At 38.1% G+C, this 21,773-nt stretch overlaps 3 protein-coding genes and 3 long non-coding RNA genes across 6 annotated transcripts; 3 read left to right on the top strand and 3 right to left on the bottom strand.

Annotated features, from left to right (window-relative positions):
• Nucleotides 1-286: 286 nt before the first annotated feature.
• On the top strand, nt 287-1,307 carry LOC106364456. Its single transcript, XR_007316633.1, has 2 exons — nt 287-910; nt 1,000-1,307. It is a non-coding gene; the product is annotated as an uncharacterized LOC106364456 (long non-coding RNA).
• A 599-nt stretch (nt 1,308-1,906) lies between these two features.
• On the bottom strand, nt 1,907-2,646 carry LOC111200551. Its single transcript, XR_002654204.2, has 2 exons — nt 2,448-2,646; nt 1,907-2,311 (listed from the first exon to the last, which is right to left on the bottom strand). It is a non-coding gene; the product is annotated as an uncharacterized LOC111200551 (long non-coding RNA).
• A 656-nt stretch (nt 2,647-3,302) lies between these two features.
• Nucleotides 3,303-5,630, top strand: LOC106368566 (putative clathrin assembly protein At2g25430). Its single transcript, XM_013808568.3, has 2 exons — nt 3,303-3,463; nt 3,582-5,630. The coding sequence occupies exon 2, from the start codon at nt 3,597-3,599 to the stop codon at nt 5,418-5,420; it is 1,824 nt and encodes a 607-aa protein (XP_013664022.1). The 5' UTR covers nt 3,303-3,463; nt 3,582-3,596; the 3' UTR covers nt 5,421-5,630.
• A 1,842-nt stretch (nt 5,631-7,472) lies between these two features.
• On the bottom strand, nt 7,473-9,912 carry LOC106368565. The gene is made up of 4 exons (XM_013808566.3): nt 9,361-9,912; nt 9,124-9,273; nt 8,601-8,891; nt 7,473-8,517 (listed from the first exon to the last, which is right to left on the bottom strand). Exons 1-4 carry the CDS (start codon nt 9,661-9,663, stop codon nt 7,654-7,656), a joined length of 1,608 nt encoding a protein of 535 aa, XP_013664020.1. The 5' UTR covers nt 9,664-9,912; the 3' UTR covers nt 7,473-7,653.
• Nucleotides 9,913-11,814: 1,902 nt separating this feature from the next.
• Nucleotides 11,815-16,143, bottom strand: LOC106368564 (UDP-sugar pyrophosphorylase). The gene is made up of 18 exons (XM_013808565.3): nt 15,959-16,143; nt 15,386-15,512; nt 15,199-15,303; nt 15,000-15,116; nt 14,770-14,910; nt 14,434-14,533; nt 14,167-14,294; nt 14,015-14,086; nt 13,860-13,924; nt 13,706-13,766; nt 13,500-13,617; nt 13,288-13,412; nt 13,111-13,187; nt 12,924-13,029; nt 12,785-12,844; nt 12,615-12,695; nt 12,241-12,480; nt 11,815-12,162 (listed from the first exon to the last, which is right to left on the bottom strand). Exons 2-18 carry the CDS (start codon nt 15,476-15,478, stop codon nt 11,995-11,997), a joined length of 1,857 nt encoding a protein of 618 aa, XP_013664019.2. The 5' UTR covers nt 15,479-15,512; nt 15,959-16,143; the 3' UTR covers nt 11,815-11,994.
• A 682-nt stretch (nt 16,144-16,825) lies between these two features.
• On the top strand, nt 16,826-21,552 carry LOC111212845. Its single transcript, XR_007316632.1, has 4 exons — nt 16,826-17,931; nt 18,038-18,755; nt 21,083-21,171; nt 21,315-21,552. It is a non-coding gene; the product is annotated as an uncharacterized LOC111212845 (long non-coding RNA).
• Nucleotides 21,553-21,773: the final 221 nt, after the last annotated feature.

Here is a 21,773-nt window from a genome sequence, read left to right as displayed (position 1 = left end):
ATATATGCTTCTAACACGTATCCGCTTCCTAATTTTTTTTAAAAATTCGCTTATGCGCTTCTATACACCGCTTCCGTTTCCATGTAAAGTAGCTTGTTTCCCTCCATCTGTTTAAAAAAAGAGTAATTGCACATGGTAGCTACGTTTCATAAGGTATTTAGGTAACTGGTGCTGACACTATAAAACCACTGTTCTGATTACGTAAATCCAATAAAGCCCCTACTATATTTCTGTGCCAAGTCTGACACACTAAGCTCTAGCATCCAGAGTCTATTATCTTGTAATTAACGCTACTCTATCCTATTGCATGCCATCGGCCAACATTTGTAACTGAATAATATTCGGCTTTTTCATTACTACATCTTTCTCCGTTTCTTTTCATCGCCAAACCACTTTATTCAGTTCCAACGAGATCTATTGCTTTTGGACCAGAAAATTCAGAAACAAATTGAAATCTTTTGCATTTCTCTGAAATTACAGCAAGATGCTTCATTAGCTCGAAAAAGCTCTAGCTTTTTGATTCAACATGATTGTGTTGTTCTTGTGGTTAATTGATTTATTTTTTTTAAATATTAATCTCGCTTTCTTAAGATCTAAGTGTTTGTGTTGTTTTATGTTAGGACCTCATGTCTTTCTGTGAACACCCGTTCCCTCATACTCTAGTTAAGATGTCTACAGAAGTTGGAAGAGAGCTAAGGGATTAGGTTTTGTCCTCTTCTTCGTTTTGTTTGAGTTCCTGCATATACTTTTTTTTTCATTCTCTCCACTCCGTAAACTCTGTTATACGTATCTATTTGACATGTTCACCATTAGTTTGCTTAGACAAGACATGAAGCAGATCATAATCAACTTGGAGACCTCTGAAATCTACTCACTGGATAAAACTGGACATAAAGATGCCATTGCAAAGGTAAAAATTGAACCAAGATATCAAAGTGCATGGTTCTTCAGAAGATTACGTAGATGAAATGAATCAAAGTGGTTGATTTGATATTGCAGGCATCAAAAAAGAGAATGTCTTGTTGCAGATAATTAATGGAAAAGCTCATGTAAAGTATTCTGGTGGGAAATTTGATGCTTTATCTTTGATCACTGATGGAAATTACTTGTTTATGCGTTTGATGACGATATAAAGCACGTCTTCTTAGAGCCAGCTGTTGGTTGTGTTGCAGTCAGTCGTTGTATGGTTAACTCTTGGGTTTTGATGTAATGATGAATGTTCTTGATTTATGTATAGATTAACAAAATAATATAGCTGGTTAATGTAAGTTTAATCTGAAATTACTATAAATTATTCAGTTATAATATTAATGATGCCATACATAATTTCTCTTTTTTGGTCAAATCTGGTAATCAACTAAAAATGCTAAACAATTGTGTTAATACTATCCACATTGTACCAATGTTATTCTTTTAAAACTGGATATAATTCTTTAAACGGGATAACCATTTCAAATGCTAAACTAAGATTAGTTTTAAATTCTTTAAACCGGATAATAACTAGATAATAAATCCGGAGAATAATGTATAACCGGATTTATAGCCGGATAATAAATAAATAATTTTGAATATGATAGTAATAGCCGGAGAATAGTTTTTATATCTGTAATATGATTGCATATTATAACCGGATTAAAAATCATGTTTTCGGGTTGAATTATTATAAGAGATGAAGTAATATGTACGCGTGAAACTAAACCGGATATTATAAAGCTAATCTGGATAATACTTGTTATAGCCAAACATATCATTATGTTAGCCGAAACCAAAATATGTGATACTTTGATATGTTACGATTTTAGTGGTATTTATCATCTCATTTAGTTCATTTAAGTCATTTTAGGATGCATTTAAGTATATATATGCATTTATATATTATTTCATTTATGAAGGGCTAAAGTGCACATTCAAAAATTTGGGATGAATTCGCAAGGTTAGTTTTACAACTTAGTAAGTTTCGGGTCAAAATAAAAGTAATACAGAGATCAGGGATCATTTGTGCAATTGTGAGGTGGTCTAAAATGTGCAATCAAAACATCAGGAATTAATTCGAGAAACAAAACTATGAAAAACTGAGGGATAAGATATGCAAAAGAGCCAAAGTTGACCATTGTTGTGTCAGCAAGCTTTTGAAGAGGAATGGTAGTCGCGACGGTGAAAGCCGCCAACTCCAATCCAAAGCATAACACCCACAGAGTGAAGCGATGTGATGGACGGTGGATCCAGCAACGAAGGTGACGCAGTGCAGAGTTGACTCAGATTGAAAAATCCAGAACACAGTGAACAAGGAAGGAATGAACCAAATCTCATCCTGAAACAAAGAACCAAACGGAGAAATACTGTGACACAAGAAACTAAGAAACCAAGGAAACAAGAAGAATCTAGAAATAAAGTAAAACAAAGAATCAAATTAAAAAAAAAATCATCTAAAGCTCTACGTAACTAACCAAATGTATCTTGCACACAATCTGAATCTGACACCAACTGACACGCTAACTGACACAAGCTATGACTACACTACCCCAAATCTGACCTCTAGCAACTCTCTCTCACTTGGCTTGGACTAAAAGGTAATTTTGCTACCCCTCGATAACCAGATATGCAAATACAAGTTTTTTATGCATGAATAGCTAATTACCGAGCTAAATATGGATATTGAGCTAAATAGCTCTTAAAAAAATCAGTGTAATTCCATGTCGCTATCCCGGAAATTTCGGAACAGTTTTCCCACTTGCAAGATTTCCGGGATTTTGGGCGAATATGTCATTGACTCTTTCATGATGTGATCTCATCCCCTCGCCTTCGTACTTCGATTCTACTCGAGCTCCGGAGACCCTCTTAGCCGAAGTCGCGTGCTTCTTTCCCGACCTCTAATCTCAATGCTTAGTGCTCAACGCTTTGGACTGAATCTACTCCTCTTTAATAGTCTTCGCAGATCATGTCTAGATTTGGGCCCAACAGTCTTGAACGTCATTGAACTTTGATCTCCTTTTCTTTATAACAGCGAACTTTGATCTCCACACTTTAATATTCCGTCAATGAAATGAAAGTAAATACTTTCTGCTTCTAAGAAAAGAACAATATATTTTCTGTTTTTAGCTACATTTTAAAAAGCTAGACATAATTCTCCACTTCGAAAAAGAACCTGTCAATTAACATTTTACATTCCGACAAGCACACATCTCCCGACAGTTACCGATAAAAAAGAAATTCGCATCTCTCTCTCCACATCAACAGCTCTGTTATGTCCACGTCATCACGAACTCCGAGTCTCGTCTTAAATTCACCTCTTTCTCTCTCTTCAGACACCACCACCTTTGTCTACTCCTCCCTTCGTCGAATCTCTTCTTCCTCTTCTTTCACAGATCTAAAAATCCCGTGAACCAAATAAAACAATCCGACTCCGTTTCCGACGTAGACGAAGAATCTTCCTCCGTAGATCTAGCGAAGAAATCTCCCAACGGTAATTTACAAAATAAAACTCGATACAAAAGAAAAACAATTTCATTTATTCAAATGTTTTTTTCCCGTTAAAATTCAAATATGTGAAAAAACAAAAAAAAAACAAAAACGTTATGCAGATTTTGGGGGGGGAGATGGCGCCGAGTATTCGAAAAGCGATCGGAGCGGTTAAGGACCAGACGAGCATCGGGATCGCCAAAGTATCGAGCAACACGGCTCCAGACCTCGAAGTAGCCATCGTGAAAGCCACTAGCCACGACGACGTTCCCGCCAGCGAGAAGCACATCCGCCAGATCCTAAACCTGACCTCCCTCTCCCGCGGCTACGTCCTCCCCTGCGTCGCCTCCGTCTCGCGGCGACTGGGGAAAACGCGCGACTGGGTCGTCGCTCTCAAGGCCCTCACCCTCGTCCACCGCCTCGTCGTCGAAGGAGACCCTCTTTTCCAAGAAGAGATTCTCCTCCACTCCACGAGACGACGTGGCACGAGAATGCTCAACATGTCCCATTTCCGCGACGAGGCGCATTCGAGCTCGTGGGACCATTCGGCTTTCGTTAGGACTTATGCTTGTTATTTGGATCAGATGCTCGAGTTAGCTTTGTTCGAGAGGAAGAGTGGAAGTAGTAGTTTTCGATCTCCTCCTCAGAGATCTTATGATTACGAGAACGGTGGTGTGTCTAGGAGAACTCGGTCTTACGGAGATGTGACTGAGATGGGAAGAAGAGACGAGAAGAAAGCTGCTACACCGTTACCTGAAATGCCCCCGGAGAGGATATTCGGGAAGATGGGACATCTACAGAGGCTGCTGGACCGGTTCTTGAACTTGAGACCTACCGGTTTAGCTAAGAACAGCAGGATGGTGCTGATCGCGTTGTACCCCATTGTGAGGGAGAGTTTTAAGCTCTACGCTGATATCTGCGAGGTGTTAGCTGTTCTGCTCGATAAGTTTTTCGATATGGAGTACACGGATTGCGTCAAGGCCTTCGATGCTTACGCTAGTGCGGCTAAACAGATTGACGAGCTTATCGCTTTTTATGATTGGTGTAAGGAAACGGGCGTGGGGAGATCTTCTGAGTATCCGGAAGTTCAGAGGATTACGAGTAAGTTGTTGGAGACGTTGGAGGAGTTTGTGAGAGATAGAGCGAAGAGAGGAAAGAGTCCTGAGAGGAAAGAGATTGAAGCTCCTCTTCCTGAGCTGGTAGCTCAAGAAGAGGAGCCTGAGCCTGATATGAATGAGATCAAAGCGCTTCCTCCTCCTGAGAGTTACACTCCTCCTCCTGAGCCTGAGCTGGCGAAACCGCAATACACGGATGATTTAGTTAATCTAAAGGAAAATGATGTCACTGGTGATGACCAAGGGAACAAGTTCGCGCTTGCTCTATTCGCCGGTCCACCGGGAAGTCAATGGGAAGCTTTCCCTTCGGATGGAGTGACTTCAGCTTGGCAGAATCCTGCGGCTGAGCCAGGGAAAGCGGATTGGGAACTGGCGTTGGTTGAAACAGCTAGCAACTTAGAGAAACAGACAGCCGCTTTGGGCGGTGGGTTTGATTCATTGCTGCTCAACGGAATGTACGATCAAGGAGTGGTTAGACAACACGTGAGCACTTCTCAGTTAACCGGTGGAAGTGCGAGCAGCGTGGCTTTGCCTTTACCGGGTAAAGCCAACACTCGAGTACTGGCCTTACCTGCACCAGATGGGACCGTGGAGAAAGTGAACCAAGACCCGTTCGCGGCTTCGCTAACCATTCCACCTCCTTCTTACGTGCAAATGGCTGAGATGGAGAAGAAGCAGTATCTGTTGAGTCAAGAGCAGCAGCTTTGGCAGCAATACCAGCGTGAAGGGATGAGAGGTCAAGCTAGTTTGGCGAAGATGAACATGGGTCCGGTTCCAGGTGGAATGCCTTACGGAATGCCACTTGTTCCGCCACCAACGGGGTATTACTACAACAATCCTTACTGATGATTCATTCTTTTTTTTTGTTATTTTGCTCTCTCAGTGTCATATATGTGTAGATGACTCGTCTTTCACCTTCGATCTCGTGTGTTTTTTTTAATTGCATTCCCTGATTGTCGTCAAACGATGAAATCTCTGTCTCTTACACTTTTTAATAATCTTGATTCCATCTTGTATTAACACATTTTGATATCTTATTTGATGTTTTTAAGAACATTTTTGGTGGTTTGAGAGTTACAGTTTGACTTGCAAAACACTATAGGACTTGTTTATGTCTTGGGTTGTGTGTTATCCTAACTCTTTTGAAGTCTGAGGCCATTGGTTCAAATTTTGTAATTATTAGGTGAAAGTGAAACAGATTTGTTGCTTTCTTATGAATTACGAGATGCATATGGAAGTCTCTGTTAGACCAAAAAGTAGGTGACCCAATGAGGTTATTATATATTGACAGCTAGGATGTGACCCTTTTGTATCAACGATCAGTCGTTTAAATTATGGGCAAAGAAAGCTGGAGTCTCTTCATGCCCAACTCACGTCAGGGTGTCTCATTTTTATATAACCAGGTCACTTTTCGGGATAAATGAATATCACCGCCCGACAATCATGTGATGCGTACTATATAATATTGTTTGACTAATTTTGGGAAGGATTGGGCTGTGCACTTTCAGTTGTCCATCTTGTTTATGAACATCAAAATTTGATTGAAATAAAAATTTAGTTTGCAAGACAATAATATATTCCTCCTTTCGTCAAGGTATGTTATAGAAAATATAATGCCAGAATAACATCATTATATGCAGAGTCGGGCATGATATATTTCGGTCCACAAGCAAGAATTTTTTTTTTGCCGTACTGTTTTACAAAAAACATGAAAAATACTAAAAACTAAGTTTAGGAGGTTTTTTTTTTTTTTTTACAACGAAAGGTTATTCTATTACTCTGGGTAACCAAACCAGAATAGAACAACCAACAAAATGAGTTCTCTATGGAATGATCTTGCCGTCCTAGCTAAAAAATCAGAAGTCCGATTTTACTCTCGTGGGATATGAGTAATCTTGAAATCCGGAAAGCATATATGCAAAGTTTCTATCTTCTCTGGAAATTTAAACACAGCTCAATAGGGTATCTATATTATGTCTTTACTAGTAGAACTACAGAATACATATGTTAAGATACATTGGTCCCCGAAAATATTTAGTGTTGGTCGATACTGATACTGAAACATATGTTTCATCAGCTTCTATTCAGGGTCGGCCCTAATTCTATGGTCCGTTGAGACATTTTACGTTAGCTAAATAGCTATATATTGTATGAATGAATCTACATCTTTCAGTGCATAAAAGAACAAAGAATTCACAAAAACAAAAATTAGTCACATAGACGTAACAAGCTGTTTGGCCAGAAACTCTAGTTTCACAACTAGAGCAAGAGTTCCCTGCCCACATATATATGGGTCAGAAAGAACTGAAATGCTGCTATTTGTTTCTAATACAACATCGAGAGGAGCCATCTCCATGCAAACTGACTTGAGCCAGTGTTGTGCTTAGGTCCAACTAAAGCCAGCTGAGTTCACGATGCAGAACTAAAGCCTGAGCTTTAGCCATAGCCAGATCTTGAGCTACATCCTTATATGAAGCCACAGCCGGGGCTTTGAGGGCGTGCCAATGCCAATGATATCTTAGAAGTCAATTGATTGTAGGTTGATACATGAACTGATATAGTTTGTTAACAGTAAGAGATATTGAAGGATTCCTACTATTGTCCTATACTGATGCGGCTATCAAATCAGTCACTGAACCCTGAAGTCGACCAAACACACCATTCAACCAACCAAAGATCCAGCCATGACATATATGCATTAAAATGTCATATCTTATCAAACATGAATGATTTTACCATGAACCCAACTTTCACGGATTCTACACTCTACAATAAGAGCTTCAACACTTCCATCTGAATATAATGAAGAACATAAAACCTAAGCTACACTTTGTTTTGCTTCTCGTCCCAAAATCCTTTCTCTGTTCTACCTTTCATTACTCCAAACAAGACAAAAAGTAGAAACCATGTTTGGATTCTAGTTACCAACACCAAAGACAAATGGAAACTTCTTAATTATAGTTTTTTTCCCCAACACACTTAAGCTGAGAATTATAACGAACCATATGTACAAAATATTCTCTCTCTCTAATCTCACAATCCTAACAAATCTACACTAACCAAAGAGAACAACAAATCTCTAGTCACCAATCAACATAATATGATGCAAATCAATCTGAAGTTTCTCATGAAGAAGAGACACATCAGCATCCCCTTTCTCCTCCTTTGCCGCCAACTCCGCCACGGGAATCGCCGCAAGAAACCTCTTTATATACTCTCTGCAACACTCTTTACCTTTACAAACCAATTTCTCTTCCTCATACATCAAACTCGAGTCATCAAACTTGAGAATGTACGCCTGCTTGCAACCTTCGAACAGTCTCTCCCCTAACGAATCAATCACACAATACCCTTCTATATCTCCTTTCACCACAAAGAAATGATCATTCCAGCTCATAATATAAACCCTAGCCTCCCCAATCTCCGACGCAGCCCTTACCTCTTTCTCCACTTCGTCCCAGATCTGATCAAACGACATTAAACCCTCCAGCGAAGCGAACCTCTCCGGGGAGAAAAACCCGGTAAACGATTTATCGGTACAAACCTTAACCGGCCGTAGCTTGGCGGATACGACCGTCTCCAGATCGAAATGTCTGTCAGGGAACAGCGTCAGATAAGACTCTTCGTCGGAGAGGGATTGCCATAAGGAAGATCCTTGCGTGATCAGCGAATCGAATTCCGTTTCCGAGGGATTGATTAGCCGAGGATTCGCTTGGAACCAGTGAGCAACCACCACCGCAACCGCCGCGCAGGCTGCTTCTCCGCCGGCTTGTTCGCTTCTCTGATCGATCGACGCCGTGTAGACTTCCGATCTCAGCTTCGATTTTCCGTCCCGGCTCGATAGATCCTTCGCCACCCATCTGTTCGGCTCGATCGATAACTCCGTCGCCGGCTTTTCTGATTCCGTCGCCGACGGTGTCTTTGTTGTACTTTCTTCCTCTCTCTGCAAAAAAATAAATAAACCGGTTCCGGTTAAGGTACAAAATCAAATTAGGTGTTTTAAATTTGCTAAACCGAAATGATTACCGGTTCTCTTCTCCAGGTCATGGAAAAGCTTAACCGTCGTCTCTTCCACCAGTTAAACCCGGCTTTATGACCCGGTTCAGATTGGTTCTCCGGGCTTGAATTTGACCCCGTTCCTAAAATTGGGCTGACTCCGCCGGAATTTGAAGCGGTGGCCGGTGAGGAATAGGAATCGAAATCCACGCCGCCGCGACGACTTGGCATATTCGTCGTAATCGCTGAGTCAACCGTTACCGGACCGAGTTGGGTAAAGTCGTCCGGTTCGGTTCTTACTTCAGAAAAAGTCACGTTGACCTGATTTAAATAAACAACCGCGTGTCTTAATTAATTAAGGATTAAGATTACCTTAATAATTTATTTCGGACTTCTTTGAATAAAAAGGAATTTGACTAATTAAATGTAAGCTTTCCCTGATGTTTCCGTGAGTATTATATTATATATCCAATGAGAACAAAGAACAATTCAAACTGGTAATGGCTTTTGATTAATTTTAAAATGTGATTAAAATTTTAATTGACCAGCTTACCACAAGGGTTGCTTCCTTCCAAAGTAAACCCTTTGACCTAATCGAAAGCTTTCTCTCCACCGTTGATTCAAGTTTCGAAGGTAACTCCGCCAAATCCAGCGACGCTTTTCCGACGATAGCCTTTTTGTTTTTCGCGTCTATAGTCTCCCCCTAATAACCCCAAGGATTATACCATGTTAATTGAAATGTTAACGTAATTAGATTGATTATGCGCAAAGATAATTAAAGAAAACTCACGTAAAAGACAGTGAAGGAAAGGTTCCACGGGCCAACAATGCAACAAACCCGTTCGAACTCATCCTCCCATTCCACATGGCTTGCGCCCAAAGCAATCGGTTTAGAGGTCGTGTGGTTGAGGGGTCGGTTTGACCGATAGAAAGGGACGAGCCCCAATCCGAAACCAGAGACCGGTCCTTTCCATTTCAACTCCACCATCGCAAAAACATTCTTTGCTGCCGTTTCCCCTCCGAGAACAACCGGTAAACCGTGGAGCCGCACCGGCTTCACCGATACGTGAAGCTTTCTCACTTTCTTGGCCATTGATGATTTGAGAATTTGTTCCGCAGGTTTTCTCTTTATTTGGGGTTCTCCTTTTGTTGTTTTTTGGTTTTTTGATCGAATCTCCTTTTTGTTTATTTCAGGTATTGATAATGTGTGAAGCAGGCGTTATTTCTTGTTTTATATACAGAATTGTGTATATGTGTATGTAGAGGCGTATGTATTCTAAAATAAGGCATATATGAAACGTAGAGAATATTGAAAAGGTATCAAAAGACAGCAAAGAGAGAAACCCTCCATGAAAGAAAAAAACAATTAAAAAGAAGCCTAAAAAAGCGACTTGGTCGTATTGATGCGGCAAATGGAGCAAACCCGCGTTTTTTAAGAAATAAGAACGAAGGAACAACAAACATCACGTGTGACTCGTATCTTCTTTTCGCGGGATAAAAGCTGACGTGGGTTTATTTAATTGGATTGATGACTTACGTACCTTGGTTTAGTTTAATACTACAACTGAAACTTGGTCTCCTCAATACAACCTTTTGCAAGAGAACTTAGATTCGGACTGGTCCATCTATTCCTTTTATCATTTATAACTTTTCTTCAAATCGTTGAAGGAAATTGTTGATCATATAACTAAAATTTTCAGAAACATATATTTCCACCTAACTAATAAACTTTAGCATTTTGTTGTTGTAATAAAAAATATTACAAGATTCATATACGCGTTCCCATTATAAGTATTGGACATAGGTCACTGAAATATCCGGCCCAAAATCTTTGGATAGACTGTAGGGTTTGTAGCAGTATACTGTGGATTTTTTTTTTTTTTTTAAAGTTGATTCGACGATCTATGTTATTAAACTATATTTATCATTTTGGTTACATCTGTTCTGATTTTTTTTTTTGATCGACCCATTAATATTAATTCAGAAATAGATTTATGGATCAGGACCCAAATACAAAGATAAGCAGGCTTTAGCAATAATGTATGCTGGCCGTTGCTAATCCGGGAAATAAAATTGAAACAACAAAGAAAAAAGGGTAATGTCGAAGAGAGAATCAGAGAGTCGACGTCCAAAGGGTACTCCAAAGAAGTCTGAAGATTTTCTTCCCGTGGTGATTGTTCTGACGAGCACTTGAGAGTCTATTCTGAAACATATTTGAGTAAGGTTGAAGGAGGCGGCATGGATTAGAGCTTCTCTTAGACATCTGTTGTGATCTATCAACCTAATAACAATAACTCTAACACCCTAATTCCCACACCAAACATGATACAAGACGTAAGAAGAGAACTGGAAATCTCTGCTAGAATTAATTCTGATTTTTCTGATGTGAAAACATGGAAAATAAGCTTTTATTTATTAGAAAAAAATTATAGGTTTGACTTTAACAGACCATAGACTTGACGGACTTCCCTTTATACTCGAAAAAAGTTTGGGCTTGGGTTTTTGGATTGTTACATAAGAAGTAAGGATTTGTGTACTTTTGACAAGTCCAAGTTGCTGTCATTTTGGGATTCACTCCTTTCTCGTGTTCTATTATATTTTCTAGCTAAGAAGCAAAAGTGAGATGGCGTTAGCGAAATTAACATCCAAAATACAGAAAGAGATGATGTTCTGCCATTCTGGTTTTATACCATACCACTATACCAGTAATCTCATGGAATACACAAGAGGAAACACAAAAAGAATATTGTTTCCCACTCCATCTGCTCAGCTGCTCACGTGCCTTTTGAGTTTCAATTTTCTTAGCTTGAACCTTTGGATGGATTAGAGTGTTTGTTTGTCACGCCTACGCTCATGTTACGCTTCTATCTTCAAGTGAAGAATCAGAGAACTTCACCTCAAAAACCTCTACCATAATCTTTGAAATCGAACATTCCATTGCTACTTGTCAGTTGTCACATCACTGCAAACTCGGCTTCTTGGAGCTTTCAGTAGTACATTCAGTGCTTCATTGTATTTACCACTTGGGAATGTTTTTGTCAAGATCTCTGCCTGATGTCTCTGATAGAGCAACAACATGTTGTAATCCCATCTCACAAAATTTCCTCTAGATGTTATGAAGTCTCATGCATATCTCAGTACTCACTTGACAGCTTCTTGTTTATCAATGGTTCTCCGAGCTTCTTGTTCTATTTTTGTAGCTACCTTATAATACTCATACATATTTATAAACACACACAGAAAGTAAAAAACCGCCAGTATGTTTCATAAGACCAGAAAATCAAATACATTTAATATCATTAAGGCATTAATGAAAGATTAAAGTAATAAATGTCATAAAGAAAAACATGTCTCGTTGGATGAATGAAAAGTGCGACAGAAGGACAAATAGATCATTTGGTAATTTCCAAATTTTTGCTAACTTTTAATCCTCCAGAGAAAATTTCCCAGGTTGATTGAACTTCTTTTCGAGTTGCTCCACTTTGTTGAATCTAAAACCTCTGATTCTTATTTCCTCTGGAACCGACGTGTCCTTGTAGTCTACGGTTTCCATGGTCCAACCATTGTTCTTGATCGAACCTCCAAGTTTTACCTGTTTTTTCACATGATGCCATAAGTCTCTTTACATGATCCTATAACCAAAGAGATGACAATGGGACTTTTAACATACCTCTGCATCATCAATGGAATCCACAATAAGTGCACCGTCCAAGGAGAGGTTATCAATGAACACATTACGACCCGTAATAGCCATAGTGGATTTTTGAGATATCTCGCAGTTCCCACTGACTTTTGTTTTGATGTCAGAGAAGATCATTCCCCATTTAGGTTTCCATGTGATACGAGACCATACTTCAACTTCTTGGCCGTTCAAGACCTGCTTCACAGGCTCTTCCACTTTGACACCAGCCTAGGGAGTTAGTAAACCAAAGAAAAAAATAAAGATTCTTTAGGGACTATAAACCATCATGGAGAAGACTAATTAAGATATTTTTGGCTCAAATCAAGCGTCTCTAGAGGCATATGTAAAAACACTTAATTTACCTTTTGAAGAATACGGCTGTTAGCACGATAAATAGCCATTTCTCCAGAAGTTGCACTGTGGTATGGGTTTCCTTTTGGTACCTTCATTCATATTTAACAGAGAAAATGATATTAACAAGTTGATTAGTCTCAAGAAAGTTTAAAGAAATGAGCTTCATTAATCATTTAACCTTAGCAGCGTCCTCGGGGTTATTCTTAACGGGTGCATAAGCAAGCCATATATCCATCACCTACAAGAGGGAAACATTGTCACAACAAGCATATGCATAATTACAAGTACTTGTTCTACTCTAGAGTAGTAGCAATTACCGTGAATCCAACCCTTGCTGTTGAAGGCAATGTCTTTGGATAATCTTGCATCATACACTCTAGACGAGTTGAAGACTTAAATGACGTTTTGGTACTATCCTTGTATCTAATTACAGAATCCCAGAAAAATAGATGTCAAAGCCTAGAATCCAATTTCTGCTAACAACAATAGAAGAAGAAGAGTTACTTTGGATTAACAAACTCCTTAATGGCCCCTCCAGTTTTTTGCAACTCTTCTTTGTATGAACCAAGTTCAAGAATTAACTGCATATTAAAAAAAACATCATATACAAAACATCAAGAAACTTGAAAATCTTCCTAGTCAAAGCTAAAGTATAGGCTCATGAAGTAGAAGGTAACTCACTTGATTAATATTTCCAGGGAAAGGGGAATAGCCTGTCTCACAATTAACATCCCCATCAGGGAATCCAGATGCCCTAAGTAGAGGATCAAGTTGGTTGTACTCTACATTGATCACCATAGCTCTGCCTGGAAATATTTGTACCAATAATTCTCAATTATCAAAAATAAAAAATGTATTAGACTGTATATTTGATATTCAGTATAGTTTTTTACCATCAGCATGGGTAAGTTTAGTGATTCCTCCAATAGCTTCTTTCGCCTTGCGGGGAACAGCCAGAGAGTTAACATGATATTGTTTGGTAGCACTCACACCCAAAGAAGCTGGAATTGCCTGTACCAAGGAATTATAAATTTCCCAATCAGAATTATATTTGAATACTTAAGAATTACCACACAAGAGTTGGGTAGCTGCTACTAACATTGAAGAGAAGTCCATTTGTATCTTGGAAAAACAAAACCCATTTTAGACCAGCATCAAGCCTGAAATTGCAAAAAAATAAAACAGGATAAAATTTGTAGGCAGACAATTTATTTTTATATATATTAGAGGAAATATTTGATAGAAGAAAATACCATTTATCAAGAAGACCACTTGAATAAAGAAGTGAATGTACATCGCCATGACCATGCGGCTTTGTCTGTGGATTGACAAGAATCCGAGAGTTTAACTTGCAAATATTGTGGTAGATTTTGGAAACATTAACAACAAACATATAGTGATATGGTACCTGGATCTTGTATTTGTTGTTAGAGTCTAACGCAAGTCTAGCATCATTGTCATCAAGACATGCAACTTTTTCCTACAAAAAAAAATATTTTTCAAGAAATTTTTACGTTTTAAAAAAAATATTTTCAAGGATCTTAGTAGTTGACCATTTACCTGCTTTAAGAGATGTACTTGAGTAGATTTCATCCCAAAATAAGAGTTTAACTCTAACAGATCTTGTGTGCGTGAATGTGTATCATCAGATGTCATGATAATGAAAGGAATATCCGTCTGACTTCCATCTGCCACGCGAAAGGTACAAGTACGATTAGAGATGAGAGATATGTATACAAACTGTTACTTATTTTGTCACTTATGTTCGAGGAAAATGGGTATGCATAACGTGCTAATATTGTGTCAAAGAAAGTAATAGAAACATACCAGAAGCGACCTTGTGGCTAGCTTCTTGGAGAGCCAAAATGGATTCAATGTAGTGCTGCAAAAAGCAGGTCCCTGTAGTTGTCTCCCTTGGAAGTGCCACCTAAGAAATGGATTCATAATTGGATCAAGTATGTCTTAAAGCGTCAAGTACACCTTTATGTTCCTCAATGTTTTATGCCACGTCGCAATATTGATGGAAAGCATGCCATATAATACGAGAGCTCAAAAGGGATGGGATTATTGAATAAGAAGTAGAATTACTTGAGTGAACACGTTGTAAAAAGCAGTAAATCTTATAATATGTCCTGTCAATGAAACAAGTCTCCATATATTTACCTTGATTCCATTGTAACCAAGACGCTCACCAAGCCCACCAGCAACAAGAACAAAAGCAGCTTTCCTTGCTTCGACGACACCTCTTTTCTCCATTTCGATGAAGTTCTCATCACCAAAAGTAAGATTTTCACCTGAAGGAACCTGCAAGACCACAAGAATCGTTTGTCAAAAAAGAAAAAAAAAACACACTAGCCATTACACAACAATAACACTGTATGTAGTCGACTTACAGAAGGAGAGAAACCATCGTATGGGTTCTTCCCAAGCTTTGAATCAGCGAGAAGCTCTTTAGCAGTCTTAATGTACGCTGCTAAGCCCCCTGGATAGCTTGAATTCAAGCGAGCAATCTAAAAAATACAATTATTCCTAAATGAATATTAATTTTTTTTGGTTGTAATCAATTAATTAACAAAGATCAAGAAACAAAACCTGATCGAAGAATCCTAGTTTCTCATTGTCACAGACTCCTGGCTCAGACCAATGCAGGAAGAGATGACTCTGACCATTCTCCAACAGGATCTTGGCCAATTCGATCTGCAAACCGAACCAGATCAGCAGCATAAGAATCACAATGGAAATAATAACAAGTGGCAACACAGAACATATCAACACAAACCTGATCAGGAGACAAGATCCCGAGGTTACTCTGGAGAGCTGGAGCGGATGAGAAGAGATCGGAGACGCTCGAATCCACCGTAGAAGAAGCCATGAGAAGACAAGAACAAAGGAACAGAGGATGTTTCCTGTCGTAGTTTAAGAAAAAATAAATAAAATATTAATTCTCTTTGACTTATGATGCACAAAGGTTAAACATGTTAAGGGGTATATTCGATTGCTATATTTGATTCCTATCATATTTAAAAGAATCTACTCAAATATAGAACCAATATACATATACTAATATATGCTTTATCGGTTCTATATAATGGGTAATCTACTAAACCAAACTGGACACACAAACTAATCTTGTCTCTACCGAAACTCTCTAAGAGAGAGATAATGCGATCCATTAAATAGGACTAGGACTAGAACCTTAATCGGAAGGAAGAAAGTGACATATACAACGAAGGACTCCACGAACTCAAAGCGGGGACAATTCAATTAGAGAAATCGAAAGGACAATTTAATTCACATCTTACAGACGAATCCAAAATCTCTATTCATAATGTTTTTTGAGATTTAAACTCACCCAGAAAGAAATTCGGTAGGAAGTGAAGATACGATTGAGGAAAGGAAGCTCTAACCAGACATGGAGATTGCGATCTAGAGAGAGAAGAAGAAAACACGAAGCTGTTGTAACTTAAAAACCTGCGTTCAGTTTTTTTTTCTCCACCAACTTTCTGTTTCAATATTTTCTTTGTACTCTTCTTATTTCTACTAGAGTCTTTGTCCGCGCTACGCGCGGAAAATACTTTTAAATATTTTAATTTTAGATGATTAGCTATGAAAAAATCAAATTTCATTGTTTATTTAAATTAAGATTTTATTATATGTTGTACACCGGTTTTTCCAGTTTATGAATTAATTGATGAGGATAGACTTTGGCGGAAGAATTAATTTGAAGACGTAATATAAAAAATTATTAAGACATGAATAAAAAATAGAAAAATGTTTGGAGAGTTTTTTTGTTTTTCTATAGCTTTGATTTACCTTGATAATAACACAGTATATAGAATAATTATATTTTTATTTTTAAGGACGAATCTCCAAAAAATGACCTTTCTAAATTTATGTCACAAAAATAGCTCTCACAAACTAAAATGACCAAAATATCATTTTATTTTTGAAAATTTTATTTTTTTTATTTTTCAAAATTTGAAATCTTATCCCCAAAGCCCCATTCCCCAACTCTAAACCCTAAAACCTAAACTCTAAACTCTAAACCCTAAACTCCACCCCTTAACTCTAAACCCTAATGTCTAAATTAATTTACTATTGAGATATAAGTGTATATGTATCTCTTTTGATGAAAAATTAAGTGCTATTTTGGTCATTTTTATTCTTAGAGGGTATATTTGTGACAAAAAAAAAATTAATGCTATCCTAGTCATTTTCTCTATTTTTAAATTTGTTTTTATTTTTTGACAATGTCTAACATAATAGATAGTATTAATTATTTATTAAGAGTAACATAGATATTAGTCACTCTAACTTTTAACATGAGAGATCGAATATTAAAAATCACTTCATAAATAATAATTTAGATATATTTGATATATTTTATAAATATTGAATAGTTTGGATGGTTCAAATAAAAAGAGAAATAAATCAGATTATTTCAATTATTTTAAATACACCAAATAATTTGAAAATAGGTAAATTAAATATTTTAGTTTTAAAATAGTTTTAAATCTAAATTATATTTTTTAGTATTCATTTGATTTTTAACTCCAAATATTTTGGATGTTAGAAATATAAAAAATAGTTATTCATATTTTTGGTTTACTTTTGTAATTTGGTTTGGTATTTAATTTGCCATGTCTAGTTTGATTAACAAAGGTATAAGGATCTCCAAAAAAAAAGCAAACGGAAATGTCGAACCCGTGACTTGAAGGTATTGGCCGGCGCAACCTTATGTATTGAGACAGAACACTCTTTGGCTTTTTTTTCTCTCTCTCACACAGACATCATCCTCATCACACCCTTTCCTCGCACGCTCACATTCACCACCTCTCTTCTATTCTTCTTTCATGGCTTCTCTCTCAGATCTGATCCACCAGTTGCACTTCTTTGTTTTCCAATCTTAAGATCCAAACCTCTCGCCCAAATCAGTCGTACCTAACCTCACGCGCCACCGCCATGTCCACTCCACCACTGCTCCCTGTCACCAATCAGCAAGCTGTTCAATCTCAGCCACCAATCAACACTCCCGCCTTCCATACCTTCTTCTCACGCCTATCCACCTCGATCCGCGACGGCTTATCACAACGCCGCCCATTGGCAGAGCTCGTCGATCGGAGCTCCATGGCGCGACCTGAATCCCTCACCGACGCTTTGTCACGGATCCGGAAGAATCTGGCCTACTTTAAGGTGAACTACGTCGCCGTCATTCAATTATAAAGGAGGAGAAACAGAGGAAGTTGAAACGAAACCATCAAGGAATGAGTTAAGAAAATAATTGAATGAGGAAGTGTGGGTTGTGTGTGATAACGGTGAATTGCAGTGAGTCCTCCAAACGACGAAGAAAAAAAATTGACGGATAATTATTGTTTGTTATTAGAGCATCTTTATCGCGGTTAATTAAACCCGTCTCTTCCTTTTTTTTTAGATTAAAAGAAAATTAAAAAAAGAAGAAAACGCAAGAGACGTGTGTTTTGTCGTCTCGTGAAGGAACGCCTCCTGGTGGACGCGTGTCAACAAACGAGAGGCTGGAGGTTTGGTTACGCATTAAACGCATCTCAAACTTGTCTTTCTCTCTCTCTCTCTCTCTCTCTCTCTCTCTCAAGCTCTCGACGAAGGCGATATGTTTGGCGATTTGATAGATTATGCATGTGATTGAGCCTCTTGTTGGTATGATCGGTTGTTACATGTTGATTCTCGTCGAATCCTTCTCTCGGTGGTTCTCCTCGACGGCGCCGGAGCTCTCCTCTACGGTGCGGGAGCTCTCCTCGACGGCGACAGAGCTCTCCTCGATGGCGATAAAGCTGTATGTCGGTGGCGACGGAGCTCTCTCACAGTGACTCTCCTCGAATCGAAGGTAAAGCTTCTGTTGTCTCATGTTCTGAATTTTTTTTTAATTTTTCATGGATCAAAATCGATTTGTTGTATGGATGGATCAAATTTGATATGTTCAAAAATCACTGATAAAATCGTTTTGTATAAGTTCTGACTTGTTGTTTGAGTGTGTGGGTTTCTCAAATACATTGTTGATCAAGTTAGTAGTCTCTGACTTCCGGTTTCTCTGTTTGTATGTTTTCAATCTCAACGATCCACGGTGCAAGAGGAAGGAACCTCAAAGCAGAAGAGTGCAAAGCAGAGCAATACAGGTAAATGTCTACGTATGTCCAATTTAATGAGCGCCTTGATGTGGAGTTAGGTAGTTAATGTTCTGCTTAGTGATATATTATGGTTGAGTTAGTAATAAATAGGTGTAATGGCTAGGTTGATGGTTAGATAGAAAGCGTGGTTGAAGTGTGATAAATGTGTTAGGTTGATGTCAACTCCAAAATCTTCTTCATCTATTTAAGATAGTGTCTTCGCTTTCTCTCTTCTGTCTCAGCTTCTTCTTCTCTTCCTTCTATCTTTCTGTCCGTATTCTTTTTCTTCTTATTTTCTTTCTATCTTTTTGTGACGTTCTCGGGGATGGATTCCGATCCATACCGGCAGAGTACTAACTATGTTGATCTCCTTACGAGTCAACATGGTGTCTTTGGTTCTTCATCGCAAGTCCCTGTCTTTGGGACTCAAAGAGCTGAAGCTTCAAGCGTCCCTCAAGATACTACCGCAGAGCGTAAGGAACGCAGGATGTGGACGCCTGTAGAAGATATGGTGCTCATCAGCTCCTGGCTTAACACAAGCAAGGATCCAACGTATCCTCCTAATTTATTCCGACGACGTTTTAGAATGAACAAGCCATTATTCATGCACATTGTGGATCGACTCTCCAACGAAGTTCAATATTTTCGGGAAACAAAAGATGGTCTCGGAAGGAATAGTCTCTCTCCACTTCAAAAGTGTACCGCCGCCATTCGTGTCTTGGCATATGGTTCTGCAGCTGATACCGTCGACGAATACCTCCGGCTCGGTGAAACAACAACTCGGTTATGTGTAGAAAATTTCGTGGAAGGAATAATATATTTGTTCGGCGAAGAATACCTAAGAAAACCAACACCAGCTGATCTTCAACGTCTACTTGATATTGGAGAGTATCGTGGCTTTCCCGGGATGATAGGAAGCATCGATTGTATGCATTGGGAGTGGAAGAATTGTCCCACCGCTTGGAAAGGGCAATATGCTCGTGGTTCAGGTAAACCAACAATCGTTTTAGAGGCGGTTGCTTCATATGATCTCTGGATATGGCATGCGTTTTTTGGACCTCCAGGTACGTTAAATGATATCAATGTTCTTGATCGTTCACCAGTTTTTGATGACATAATAAATGGTCAAGCTCCGAAAGTCACTTTCTCTGTCAACGAACATCAGTATAATATGGCTTACTATCTCACCGATGGTATTTATCCGAAATGGTCAACTTTTATCCAATCTATTCGTATACCACAAGGGCCGCAAGCAGTTTTATTTGCTCAGCATCAAGAAGCTGCCCGAAAAGATGTAGAGCGGGCTTTTGGAGTCTTGCAAGCTCGTTTTGGCATTATTAAAAATCCTGCGAGGAGTTGGGATAAAACCAAAATTGGGAAGATTATGAGAGCATGTATCATACTCCATAATATGATCGTAGAAAACGAAAGAGATGGTTACACACAATTTGTTGTTCGAGGGTTCCAACAAGGAGAAGACCAAGGAAGTTCACATGTTGATCTCACGTATTCTACAGATATCCCTTCAAATATCGCAAATATGATGGGTGTTCGAACAAGAATTCGTGATACACAAAAGCATCAACAACTGAAAGATGATTTGGTTGAACACATATGGCGTAGATTTGGAGGTGGTGAAAACAACAACTGAGCTCTCCTGCTTATTTCAAATAATTCTCGTTCATTTTAATAACCTTTGTTTTCATGTTTTTAATTTAAAATCTATGTTTAATATGTTGTCTTTTATTTACTAAAAAATATAAGTTTTTAAATAAATATTTAATATTATTTTATTTTCAAGAACTCCAAAGCAAGAGACTTGCAATGCAGACATCAAAAACTCAAGGTTCTTGACAAAGTCTCTTTAACACCTTTATGTCTTAAATATTATTAATTTTATCTCAAGAGACCCTTAATGGAGTTGTGGGATAATGATGCTCTTAGAGTTTAGGTTTTTCTGAGATGGGGTTCAAGTGGGCCACTGAAAATTATTATTGGCCCAGAGATGTTATCAGATTTTTATACTTGTCGACTTGAGGCAGTTATGACGTGGCAGAATAAAGTGTTTTTATTGGTTTGAATTAATTGCTGACGTGGACAGCCTCCCTACTCCTCATATAACCCTTTTAGTATTAGATAGATTTAATTTTTAACCTTATTTCTTTAATTTTGACCTTATCTTTATAATTTTTAACATTTAATTTAAGTTTTACCTTGTCAGTTTAGTTTTAAACTTTTATTTACTTTTCCAGTTTTAACGATTTTATTCAACTTTTGACTTTATTTTAAAAATTAATTTGTTTCTTAGATTTTACTTTATATTTTTATAACTTCAGGTGAGATTCATAAGCTCCATAAAGGAGGCATCCAGCTGGTGAATGTCTCGGATGCGCTTGCCGATCTATTCCACCAAATCAGAGGCGGGGTAAGACTTTTGCTAAAAATCTCGGACTGTTTAATCAACCTTTTAATAAATAACTAAACAAGAAGCCCATAATTATATTTTGTCAAAAAACAGCCCATGAGACATAAAGTCCAAGCTAATGGTTTTGTCATAATTATATACAGTATATCAAACGTAAAAATAAACATTGTGAATATGGGACTGCCACTGGCCAATGTGTTTATACAGTCAACCTCCAGGCGGCAGCAGGCTCGTTAATCAGTGAATCCCCATGGGTTTTAGATCGTATATGTTTGCAATTATGACAGTCGCTGTTGAGTTGGATTTATTATCTCATAAATTTTGTTTATATACAATTATGCAGGCTTTTAACGTTTAAACGAGTAAAAATTTGCATCTTAACGGAGTTGTTGGTCAGGTCTGTGCTATGATTGTTTTCAGTCTCTTAAGAGCATCTCCAACCCCACTCCATATTTTACTCCAAAATGAAAAAAATAGAGTGGGAAATGGAGTGATGAACAAAAAATAAAAGCATTACTCTATAAATGGAGTAATCTTTTTATTTTTTGTTCATTACTCCATTTTCCACTCCATTTTTTCAATTTTGGAGTAAAATATGGAGT

This window comes from Brassica napus, chromosome A9, assembly GCF_020379485.1.
Source record: "Brassica napus cultivar Da-Ae chromosome A9, Da-Ae, whole genome shotgun sequence".
Lineage (NCBI taxonomy): Eukaryota > Viridiplantae > Streptophyta > Magnoliopsida > Brassicales > Brassicaceae > Brassica > Brassica napus.
The sequence above is the reverse complement of the archived record's forward strand: the minus strand, read 5'-3'. Positions and strand labels throughout refer to the sequence as shown.